The following is a 12,719-nucleotide window of genomic DNA, read 5'->3' as shown; positions in this document are numbered from 1 at the left end:
CCTTTGGCATAACTTACTCTCTACTGCACTGTGCCAATCTTCCCCTTCCCCCTGCCGTAGAAACCTCTCACTGCCTTCTCACCCAGTGTTACCTAAGCGGGAAAACTAACAGTGGCCGGTACCACTGGCGGAAAACGTGCATATGCCCTGCGTACGTGACGGTGTGTCCCTCTTATTATTCCGGTCTGGACGTGGGTTTAGAGAAGTGCATCTGTGTCTCATACACTGTAAACGTTACGCCATAGGAGACGGGCAAACAAGCCGTCTGTGCCTCACAATGCCCTGTGCCAATATTGGTGGAGTAATTATTGGCGCTAACTCGCAAGAACGCGTATAACAGAAACGCATTATTTATCCAAACCAAATCGTAATATCAAGTCCTAATTGCTGCTGCACGCGTGAACCTAATCATCAGTTCTCGTATACAATCCTAGCAAACCTTGAACCGTTCTTGATTTAATCAGATGATCTAGAACCAATGAGTTCGCACCGACCTGTCGTCTGGTTGTGATCCACCGTATCATAGTGAATTACTGAATGCTCAAACGGAAATGCCTCCTTGAAACTCGTTCGATAACTTCTGATGGGCTACTAGTTACCTAAACAAATTATCTTTATAGAGTGCCAGAATATTGTCATAGGGTCCCTAGCCTTTCATAGGGAATCTAATTTAAATCATCCCATTAGCAGTAAACAATGCGCATCAAACGAAATGCAGTCCTAGATATCACATAGCATGTCATATTTAACTGCCTACGTTCTTATCCCGTTGCAACTTTCCGCAACTAACCAGGCTCCTATACGTGACCTTCACCTACCGCCCGCGCCCAATTACGGCTAACCCACTGCCCCTGTTGTGGCTGCTTTTTACGCCCTCTGGCGGCTCAACGCCCGCGTCGAGAGCGACGATACTGGCCGCCGCGCCGGCTGGCGTCGCGTCGACAGTCAGTCAAGGCTACGCCGCGATGGGCGCGTCATCACTCGTGGTGCAGTGCTCGGCGTGTTGTCTCTTCTGGCCGGGTGGATTCACCGGATGTGTCAGTGAGTGTGAATCTGGTAAAATATCGCTGCAATATCTCCCGGTTCGACATCTCATCAGCTCCATTCAACGTAAGTTTTTTTTTAAAATTAAAATCCTGTCCCATTTAATCGTTTCCCAACAAAGATGATCTTTTCTAGTATTTATTCTACAGAAGCACAACGATCGGTACCTATATTAGTCGCATATTAGTTCTAACCACAACAATTCTACATCTACCTGTTACTCGACATTTCGCAATTCCAATGACGCAAAGTGACCATCTAAAGTCGCAAAGTGTCAAACCGTCAACCTCAAACCACTGCTCATAACTCTGCACCTAAGTAACAGAAGAAATTCCGCCGTAAGCTCAAGCATTCGTATCTGTCGAAAATCATAATTCATAGCCATATTCATAGATCGATTGCATGAATCAGTCGCCACCTTAAAACATTACATTCCTTTTTAACCGTATTTACCTGTTCTATAATTGATTTCGACTTCGCAATTAATTCCTACAGCAATATTACCAATGATTTCGCAATGCAACTTTTAGTGAGTACAGCACGAATGTACACCCTTAATTTCACAAACGTTCCAACCTCAAATCGTACCTGACCACCGCCGACAATAAATCGAATGAACCAGTTTGACCAAAGACAAAGACATATTAAATGCTGTCACGCATCCTGTCATCAATCTCAACGTTCGTGACAATGAACTGCTTATTCAAATTTTAGCCTCTCGCTCTCGGCCTAATCGTGAACCCCAACTGACAATAACGTATTTGCTGACGGCTCTTGCATGACCTCGAAATTCAGCTCCTAATATGCTACTAGGGTGTCTGGACCAATAAGTTCAAAGTAATTTAAGTTTTCCAATTCCAATTGGGAGTGCATTTTATGGCAACCGAAAATGTTTGGCAGTCGTTACGGCACGGCAGGCTGGGCAGAGGGGGGGGGGGGCAAGGATCAGGGATTGAGCAGACTTTTCAACAACACTCACATTCTGCAGTTCCTCTGCGCTTCCGCTTCTCAGTGTGGTCACAAGCGTCGGCGGTTCCTCTGGCTCTGGTCGGTCGAACTGAAGAGGCTTCTCACGGGTGACCCCGGACCGACGGCGGCCTCCAGATGGCGTCTCCGGCTCCGGCTGCAGACTGTGTCTCCCGGGGTGAATCGTGCACCTTTTATAGCTCGAGGGGCTGCCACGCCCTGAGCCGACCTCCGAGTCATTGCACCCAGGGTGTCTTTGTTACTCCCGTGCGATTTTACTTGGCCGCTCACCATCTTCATATTGGGAGTTTTACCAGTTGGTTCATCGGTGTGTAGGATATAAGAACATTGATAAAAGTGTGAATCAGCTCTGTCGTGCGTTTTCTTTATCCTCAACCACTTCCATTCTTATATCGACTGCGTATTTGCCCGCAGCAGCCTGTCAGCCTTCTTTTCCTCTGGTTGTCCAAATACCTCGGTAGCTAAACATCTTATCATATTCCATATAGCTCGTCGTTGTTTGTTTGAATTAGGGCTGAATTCCATAACAGCTTTAGTTAGCCTCAACAGCGTTTCTTTGTTCCAGCCAATTACAATGTACTTAGGAGACGACACTTCGTATTTTAGCCTTCATTTTAGATTTTGACGATTTGGTGCATTCCGTATTGTTGTTTCCGATACCTACGACCGTTGCGCTGAGCTGGTATAACTGTTTTCCAGACGTCATCTTGCCTTGTCTCCAGGCTTGGGATTTGCAGACATTGTTCATTGCCGGCTGCTTGATCTCCTCTCCTGCAATTGTTCCAATTTATTGGTTGTATTTTACTTTCAATCTGACGCTAGCCGCTGAAATTCAAGCCTGCATTTGCCACAAGCCTCAGATTTGCCAGTCATTTCTCCCGCGGCTACTGTATGGGCTGATCACTTTAGAAGCTACTCCTCCGTCCGATCTTCTGTCATAATGGTTTCATCTCCAAGAATCATACATCCTTTGTTGTCACCCTCTCCTCGCGTCTGGATAGTGCTGCCCCCTTCGGTTGGCGGTAGCTCTGGCAACTAGTACCTTGGGCGTGTCCCCATCGTCAGCTGGCTAGCACCCCCCGCTTCGCTGCTGACCTTTCCCGCCAGGCCTTGTGGTTGCGGGGTGTGGCCGTAGCGTGCTGCCTCTTCTATTCAGTGGCGAAATCTGGAACTACAGGTCATTGCTTGCTGCTGCTGTGCAGGTCACCTTCAAGGCGTTCTGCCGGGTCACTCACCCTGGGTTGTTGTACCCCGACAAAGGAGGCTATGTGCTCCAGCCGGCATCCATCCTTTACACTGCTCCATGATCTGATGACGTATCTTGCTGATCCAGCGCTCCCAGCCGTTATCCGTCCTCGGCGTGGGTCCACGAGCTGTTGACAGTGTTACTGATCCAGCTGTTACTTGTTGGGATTCGAATCGTTCATCCTGCGGTAGCTGTCTCCAAAAGCGCGCGCACACTGGGCCGGGGGTCCGGAAAATTGCTAGAAATTATTTGTGATTGAGTTGTTGATCTCAGTAACAAGCAAACATGCTAAAAACGAAGTGGGGCTGCTTAACCCTCGCCGGACCTATTGTCGGACCCCCCACCCCCTCGGCCGGCCGAGGGGGGAGGGTTGGAACGACCCCTTTTTGCCGTTTCGCCCCTAATGGAGCTAGAGCCTCGCGGAAAAAAACAAGCGTGTGCGCCGTTTCAAGGCGGAACGATTGATACCCGATTTTAAGGTCCCAGGTCAACCGGTAACCTCTGAGGTGAAGTCAAAAAGCCCAAGGTAGGGTTTGGTTTTTGGCAAATAATTTCGCAAAAAATGGCCGCAGAGCAGCGATTTTGGCACCATCGTGTTCGCCTGGCTCAGGCGCGTCGAATGGTATACTTTTTGTTCGGGTGAGGTCAACTTAAGGTATTGACCTCGAGTCAAGGTCAGTTCAGAGCCCATCAGGCCACGAACTTAATCGAAGGAGGTCGTATCGCATATCATTCGATTCAGGAGGTCTTCCCGAGTCCATTGGTGGCTTTCCCGAGTCGCTGGCTCAATTTGATCATGAGTTATTGACGAGAAACTCCTATGACCGGCGTAAATGACGTCACGGAAGGTCAAAAATGCAAAAGTAAAGCATCGGATCTTGCAAGGAGTGCACGAAATCACGATTCCGTGTGCTTGAGATAGTTTGAAATCATTCCATGCGCAAAAAAAAAAAACAGTTTCCTTATTTCCCCATTCACTTTTAATGGTGAGGTCACGTGACCTCGAAGAGTAGCAGGCATTAGCAAAAATTGCGAGTAGGGCATGACAGAAAGATGATTGGTGGTTTGTATGGCATGGCCATTTTTAACGGCTCGAAATAACATTTCTCAAAAAGTCTAACTAAAGAGCAAGTTGTTGTTGATTATCACTGACTTGTGTTTAGGGGTTAATAATGACTGATTTTTTTAGTTTGGCCCAGAAATGTTGAAAGCATTGTGAGCGTTGATCAATTCTGAGCTCAGGGACATATATTTCATTTAGATTATCAGCGTTTGGTTTTCACAACTTCCAGCGTTTTAAAGAGCGCCGGGCCTTCAGTAGAGCGGCGAGGTGACAATTGCCCCTACATCATGTGGTTTACTGGCGCATATCTCGAAAAGTAGCAGGGAAAAGCAGCAAAGCACCTATATGAAACAAAAGATGAGTAATCAGAGGCTAGTATGAAATGTTCATTTTTAGCCGCTCGAAATAACATTTTTATAAAAGTCTAATTAAAAAATTGGATATGATTTTAAATTACGTCTTGCAGCTGCTTGCAAACAGCTAGCTTATCTTGCAGAAAAGCGATGCAATATGTCAGAATGATGTTGGCACAGTGAACAACAGTGCCCTGAACTAGTCTGACAGGAAATTTCGTTCAAAACGACGATTGGTCAACTAATGAATTACCACTTAAGTTCATCATTAAAATCGGTAAATGTGGTGGCCTATAGCGAGTCTAAATTGTCTTGTGTTTGGTGACAACTGACGACCTCAATTTTGACCTTAGGGCAAAACTAGCATCGGAATCGTATTCTTCGATCAATTTGGGATTAAATGATACCTATTTTGTTCATATTGCGGACAGTCAGTTTGGGGGAATTTCTAGCGCTTTTTCAGGCTGCCGGCCTACAGTGGCGCGTCTTAAAGGAAATAGTTCACTTTCACGAAATTATTTTTTTTGCAATGGATTTATGATTTTTTATGTTCAAAATGATCAGCAAAGAAAATAAAACCTATTTATAACAAAAGATTATTTTCTATATTTTGATAATAAGAAGAACTTTTCAGTTTCTGTAAGGCACAGGCGATCCAGTATGAAAAGAGCATGGGTCCCGAAAATTCTTCAGAAACTAGAGAAATGATCGCGGCCACCGGCATTTGGGCGATCTGCTGCTGCTGAATGTCCTTATTGATCAGTACGAGAATTTCTCTAGAGTTCTCGTAGATAATTTCTCTAGTTTATGAAGAATTTTCGGTACCCATGCTCGTTTCATACTGGATGCGAATATATGCAAGGCACACATCCTCAACGCAAGACACATTTTTCGGGACGAGAAATAGAATATATTTGCCTAGGGTGATCGTTGGGCTGTAAAAGCTCCTGATTTATGCTCGTCTCAGCCCAGGCTACGGAACTGCTATTCCAGTTCAAAACCCATGTTAAAAAGTGAACTATTTCCTTTAATGGGAGTTTAACGGCTGCCCATTCTGTGCGGACAGTGATAGATTAAGGGAACTGGGGGGGGGGGATTGGGTGTGGGAAAGCGAGGCTAGGCGTGTGGCATGACTGCGAGGGAGAGGGACTGCCGGACCGAGCCGTGCCGAAAAGATACTACGTTAAATGTTCAAGATGTAGCGTGCTACACATGCAGCCCTCCTGGAGAGGGAGATGCGTGCAGCGGCGCGGGTGATCACTGGGTGCCCGATCTCGACACCCTCCCACGTCGTCATGGCAGAGGCCGGCCTCCCCCCGGTGGCGGAGCGCCGCCTAGTCCTGGCGGCGCGGCTCCTGACGAAGGTCCACGCCCTGCCAGAGGGAAAACCGCTCCGTGCGGTGGCATCCAACGACCCCCCCCCCCCCCCCACAAGACTAGCGACAACCGGATGGCGCCAAGTGGGAGGAGAAGTCCTGGCGGCGATGGAGGTCGCTCCCCCCGTCGAGCTGATACTCCCTCCACGAGAGCCTCCATGGGCCCTGACGAGGCTGGCGCGCGAGGACCATAGCAGCCTGGCCCGACGGCTGGTACCGACAGCTGCACGGCCCTCGTCTCCCCCCGCCGATCCCCGGGGGTGACCGATCGAGCGCTGTGGACGTCCATCAGCTGCGTGCCGGACATTGGTCCAGGTCCTCACAATATCTACACCGAATCGGCAAGAAACCCTCCAATGCCTGCGCCGGGTGCGAAAACAAAAGGTGCCCCGCGGCCCGGTGCGAGCTCTGCCGCGAAGAGGCGGATACCCCGGCACACGTGCTGATGCGGTGCCCCGCCCTGATGAACTGCCGATTTCGTGTGTTCGGAACGATCCACCCGACCCATAAGGACCTGCGCAGCAACGACGCGTTGGCGACCCTGGGGGCCTCCTTCCTCTCCCTCCAGAGCCGACTGGCTACGCCCTAGGGCTGGAGGGAGACCTGACAACAGCTAAATTTATTTTTAAAAAATTGGGAGTTTGGGCACCCCTAGCTCAGTAGGTACAAACCTGCAGCTATGACAAGCTCTGATAAGCGCAAAGGCACAGAGCAGTCAGATGCAGATTTAGCACCATGTTTTCCAGCTTTTACATGGATCAGTGCATCCAAAACATTATACTGCACAAAGCTGATTTTGTAGTGAATAAGCATCCATGAAATTGATATAGGCTTGTGATATCTAAGAATAACTGGTCTACAGCATTTTAGGCGCAATTTCAAAAAGTTAAAGACCAAATTCAAAACGTTCACGTGCATTTTGAATGTGAACTTTTTGAATTTGGTCTTTAAATTTTTGAAATTGCGCCTAAAAAGGTGTAGTGATTAATGACACTTCCTTCATATTCATTGCAGTTTTAAGATCAAAAATGAAGATTTTTTGTTTTTTGTTTTAGGGCAAAACAAATATTTTGTATGGTGCAAAGATGGTACCTTAAATCAGGGTGACAAAGATAGTAGGGATGACTTTGAACAGGTCAGGGTGACTATGACCATATCACCAGTCTGGGACATATATATCAGCACTGCACTGTCGTTGTTGCATCATGTTCAGACCCTGTGCTCCTTGTTTAAGCAGTCATGTTCATGTTAAAAACACTTTTTACTGTCATTGACATCACTTTTGAACTCAACAAACTGAGAAATCATTCATAAAAAACAATCTGCATAAGACGATGGATTATTGATCCCACAAAAATGGTTTATCCTGCCACCTGTCAACACCTGGCCATCCTAATACAGCTCCTTACGCAGATCCTCACAGCCACTCATCCGGAGAGTCATGAAGGACAAGGAGGCTGTGGTGGAGGACTTCCGTAACTGTTCCTTAACCCTTAAACCAGAGGTGAAAGCAGGTTACCCCCAGCCGCTTATGACTGAGGTGTGCGAGTTCTTGCCCAGTGTGAATTTTGGTGTCACGGCCTCAGGGTTTCAATGTTCTTTCACCTGGCTGTGAAATGTGCAAGTTCTTGTCAAGCAGAATCTTTGACATTTACTGTAGGGATTCAGTTAGATAGAGAATTGTCTAATTGATATGGTGAAACAGTTTCCAGAGTGAATACTCAAGTGATATAGAAGATAATGTACCATAAACATCAAAAGTCATACCAAGTCCCAGTCTGCAGTAGGTAGGTACCTACTGTTTCATAGCTCAGCACTGAACTTGAACTAAGAACTGTCCCTTCCAATGTTTGAGACAACTCAAAGCCCAAACAAGTTGGGCAAACTCAGTTGGGCTGAGTCAAGCTCATTAGGGCTGGAACTGATTGCCCGAGGCTGATGTTTTCGCAAAAAAATACAATGTTACGACAGGGTAGTGCCTCAAAAAGGGCCCCGACACAGGTGTCTACCTCATAATACCTATTTATGAAAAGATCATAACTCACCTTGCTGATCCATCTCAATATTGACTGGCAATCAATTATTCATTCAAGCCATTGAAAAAATTGCAATCAAAGATCCACAAAAGCCATCTACTACCATCAAAGACACTATACCAAATAACCGAAAACACCGACACGGAGTTCTATAGCCTTGACCGACACCACCACCTAATTCGGACACGCCTAAGAGCTGGACTTTTTGATGACGTCTTCGGGTGACGTCATGTCCTGTGTGACGTTTCGTGAGCGGAGGGCTGTTCGGGTCCCTGCAGCATAGATCTGTGCTGCGTGCGTCATACTTGGGTGACGTCAACCGCCTGGCTCCGCCCACTCTCCGCCGGCACGCCGCGGCCGAGCGTCGCTGCAGCCTATTTCAAACGCGGCGAACCGTTGCGCGGGTGGACTGGTGATTGTCGCTCAAATAACGTTTAAATTGCGTTCAAATGTGGTTAATAGCAATGTGCCACCGAAAAGAGTGATAATGATACCCAAAAACCAACATACAAACCGCTTACAATAAGAAATATCGGACGGTAAACTTTAATCCGCGCCACTTTCGCCTCCTGCAGCACCGAATTTCGTGCTGCAGGAAAACGAAGCATGCTTCAGTAGGTGACGTCACACAGCCGGTGACGCAGTGGTGTGGGCGGGACTAACGGGCGACGAAGTCCTCACTGCGCATGCGTGCTGCAGCATATTTCATTTTGGCTGCGCAGCCGAACAGCCCCCAGGTAAGGAAAAGTCACCACCGCTGGCGAACATTGGTGCGGTAAATGGCAAACACAAATGCTGCGCAGAAAAGACAAATGTGTAACTTAAGACAACATTCGTTCGGACGACGAATGTCAAGGCGAATCAAGAAGTTCTTCATGCGATTGTTAGTTATCTGTCGTGCTATTTTAGTATGATTGTTATTAGCAGTTGATTTGTGAAATGTATTATCAAAATCAATGTTTATTGAATGCAGATTCAGTTTATTTTCAGATGTACCTAGGTACCCTTAGCCCTTACACTTCACTCATCTCAAGCTGTTCAAACACCCTTGACAAAGTCGATTAAGATGAAACGTAGGGTATAATTTATACTGTGTTTTCTCTGCATTATTAACATATTCATCATATATACAATATAAGGGCCACATGCTTTTTACAGGGAGACATGTCAGACAGCCCAGTAGGATAAGGCTTCGTCAAGCGTCATTTTTAGCAAAGCTTTTCTTGTTTAAAATCCAGTCTGCAAAACATGGCAGGGCTTACACTTTGGCTTACACTTGACTCCCAGCTGTTGTGTCTTTGCTATGCGATGTTAAACATATAAAACATCTTACTATTCATGTATGCGCCATGACTCATGTAATCTTTTCACAGCCAAGACGCTCCTAAGGTACAGGGAATGTGGGGAGTGCAGCAGCATCAGTGCAGCACCGATGGTCGGATGCGACGGCTGCGATAAATGGTACCACTTCCATTGTGCGGGACTGACTAAGGAGCCAGGTAAGCGCAAATGTTTTCTGTCTCAGTATTTTTGTTGCAGCTATAGTGATCAATGAAATATTTTCCGCACTGTTCAACCAAACATGTATTTCAAACAATCTTCTTCCCAACCAAGGGCGTCGCAACAGGGGGGGGGCGGAGGGGATCTCGGCCTCTCCACTTTTTAAAATTTTAACATTACGCCTATGGCGTTGCATGGAAAGAATCGACTTGAAATGGTCCTCGTCCCCTCCAAAATGGTCAATGTCCCCCCCAGTCGTCGCACCGTGGCGTCGCCCCTGTTCCCAACTACCCAAATTTAGTCAAACAATGTGCCAATATGGAATTTTCAGGTTCAGTTGAATGAAATAGGAACAATGATAATTGTAGATTACGTATACCTGCAAGAGAGGAAAACAGAATACATTGTATTGCTTGTCCTTCACCGATGCTGTTATTTTTCCATTTCTAGAAACACCGACATGGCGATGCAGGTGGTACTGCCTGGTGAGGCCGCGGTCTCCGGAATCGCCTGCAGACGAAGTCACCTGGCGTCCATCTGCACATCACTTGCAGCAGTGAGGCCTGCTGACAGCGTCTGGCAGTGTCGGCAACGTGCCAGACAGCTATCTGGAGTCCTGCTCACCGCAGGTCGCCGACAGGAGGGGCGACGCATCGTCTCCGAGGTCGCCTCAGCAGCAGTGAGACCCCACTGGCCGTCTTCTTAGGCTTCAACTAGATTGCGAACAACCTATGCTGAGACAACGCCCATGACGTGTGATCCGGTACCGCTACCGCACTGCGTGCCTGTGCCCGCCGTGAGCCGCTAGTGCATGGGTTCGACCATGAGAATATGTGTTTATGTTGCTTTTACTATTGTTTGTACGTTGAAGTGACGAATTGCTTATTTTTCGCAAGCCTCCGCTGTCCGGTTGCCTGCAGCTCCATGCAACGCCAGCTGTACTGTTGTTTTAATGTTGTCTCTCCGCTCAGCTGTACTGTTGCCTCTCCGCTCATAACAACCTATGCTGAGACAACGCCCATGACGTGTGATCCGGTACCGCTACCGCACTGCGTGCCTGTGCCCGCCGTGAGCCGCTAGTGCATGGGTTCGACCATGAGAATATGTGTTTATGTTGCTTTTTATACTATTGTTTATACGTTGAAGTGACGAATTGTTTATTTTTCGCAAGCCTCCGCTGTCCGGTTGCCTGCAGCTCCATGCAACGCCAGCTGTACTGTTGTTTTAATGTTGTCTCTCCGCTCAGCTGTACTGTTGCCTCTCCGCTCATATATGACACCCTCTATATAAATGGCACTACTGATTGTCACACCCACTGTCCGTATTGTCCGTAGTGGTGTGTGGTGGTGTCTACGCCCATGTTAATACAGCGTGCAGAATCCAGATTCTATTGAGGAGAGATGAGCCAAGTCACCATAGGCTCGGGAAGAGAGCAACGTGGAGGCCCACTGCCCCTTCCCCGGCCCCCACTGGGGGCGCCAGCCACTCCAACTTTTGACTGGATGTCAAGAGCGTCGCCACGAGGGGAACGAGTCGCCGGCCAGCCAAGGTAGCCAACGGCGTGTGAAGGTTGCCTGACCTCGAGGAAACTGAGATGGCACCTGGCACCAACGGAGGTTTTGTTAAGTAGGCGACCAAAATTCGAGCGGCAGCAACCTGGGCACCTTCACAGATAGCAGTGCCGCGTATCAGGGCGCCTTCGACGTTGAGCTGGGCGCCGATCATCAGGACGCCGGGGGAATATGACCCAATATCCCCCGTAAATATGTGCCTCGGAAGGGAGACCCAACCATAAAACTGAAAGCTCGCCGTATTTTATTCACTATTTTTCGAGCAGGTCCATAGATTTCCGTCCTCAAAAGTGCGGGGATATTCCCCAGTGTTTGAGTTGGATGGGACTACAGTGGCGTTTACACCGACAGGAGATTCCCATTGCCGGCTGTGGGAAACTACTGTCAGTGTAAACGCCATTCATATTTCCTGCGTCACCCCTGTGGGGACGCCCTTACTCCATGGTGCCGAGCTTATCAATTTGGATATCAATGGAATCAAAATCTCTTATCGATCGATGAAGAACTAAATTACCCCGACCCGGAGAGCGTCTTTGTAATCAAAGCAGTAGCACATGACGCAAGACTTCAGGCAAATAAATCCTTCTTGTCTGAAATAAAACATTTGTGTATTGATAAGCACGTTTTATAAGCAATGGTAGCAAGATTCTCCATGTATTTGGTTACAGTGACAATTTAGTAGCAGATACTTACCGTCGCATTTCGGTTTTTTAATTAATAATTTATATTGTCAGAACTAGCAACATGTCTCTTCACTCAACAATAATTACAAAAGTGAAAAAGAAATGATAAATTGCTTATATTTTGGTGAAACTAAAAATTAATTCAGCACATATTTTGTTTTACAGCGTTGAAGTCCAGCTCCAAAGGACAGCTGACGATCGTAGCCGGGCAGGCTGTTTGGTACTTCTTCACTACTTCTTAGAAGTACCCGTTAGTACCGATCATGTCTCACATAATAAGCTATTTGAACAAAAATATCCATGTTCTTCTAATTATTCTCATTTCACACTTTCAATAAATACTTTTGAAATGCATTTGCTAATTAATTTCACAAAAACGGCTTGAAATTTGACAACGTCAAAATACTTATTCCCATTTCCACCATGAAACCACCACTATATTACTTGCTTACAGAACCGTGCGCACAGTGCGCGCAGTTTTATCGTGACGTCAGAGGGTGCTTCCTCAGTGGCGCCCCCTGGCGGGGAACGCGTGCAAAAAGTCCAGCTCTTAGGCATGTCCCCTAATTCTATGACCGTGCCACCACCAAGGCAAGACCCAAGGCTATATAAACCAAGGGCAAGACCTCCTGATCCGCACCTGATCCGCACCCCCAATTGAATTTGAATTGCAATAGGTGCAATAGTATCAAGGTATATAAAAACACTAATAGTATATAGGGCCTTGACCGCAATGGTGAGCGCAAGGTGGTGAGCGACTGAGCGACTCACGTGGCAATGCACCATATTTGCGCCATGAATGTCGAGAAAATACTCTTCGTGGAACAATTAACAATTTCATAGTGAAAATCATTATAGAC

The 12,719-nt window shown here is 47.1% G+C and overlaps 1 protein-coding gene across 10 annotated transcripts in view; it reads right to left on the bottom strand.

Annotated features, from left to right (window-relative positions):
* Positions 1–8,285, bottom strand: part of LOC122384619 (zinc finger protein 2-like) — a 49,993-nt gene extending 41,708 nt beyond the window's left edge. For all 10 annotated transcript variants that reach the window (XM_043372208.1, XM_043372213.1, XM_043372217.1 and 7 more), the window contains exon 1: positions 8,115–8,285. In XM_043372208.1, coding sequence (XP_043228143.1) covers positions 8,115–8,127 — 13 coding nt within the window. In that variant the 5' untranslated portion in view covers positions 8,128–8,285. The remainder of the gene's footprint in view (positions 1–8,114) is intronic.
* Between the last annotated feature and the right edge of the window lie 4,434 nt (positions 8,286–12,719).

This window comes from Amphibalanus amphitrite, unplaced genomic scaffold, assembly GCF_019059575.1.
Source record: "Amphibalanus amphitrite isolate SeventyFive unplaced genomic scaffold, NRLGWU_Aamphi_draft 000194F_arrow, whole genome shotgun sequence".
Taxonomy (NCBI): domain Eukaryota; kingdom Metazoa; phylum Arthropoda; class Thecostraca; order Balanomorpha; family Balanidae; genus Amphibalanus; species Amphibalanus amphitrite.
Note: the sequence above shows the minus strand (reverse complement) of the source record. Positions and strands in the feature narration are given on the sequence as shown.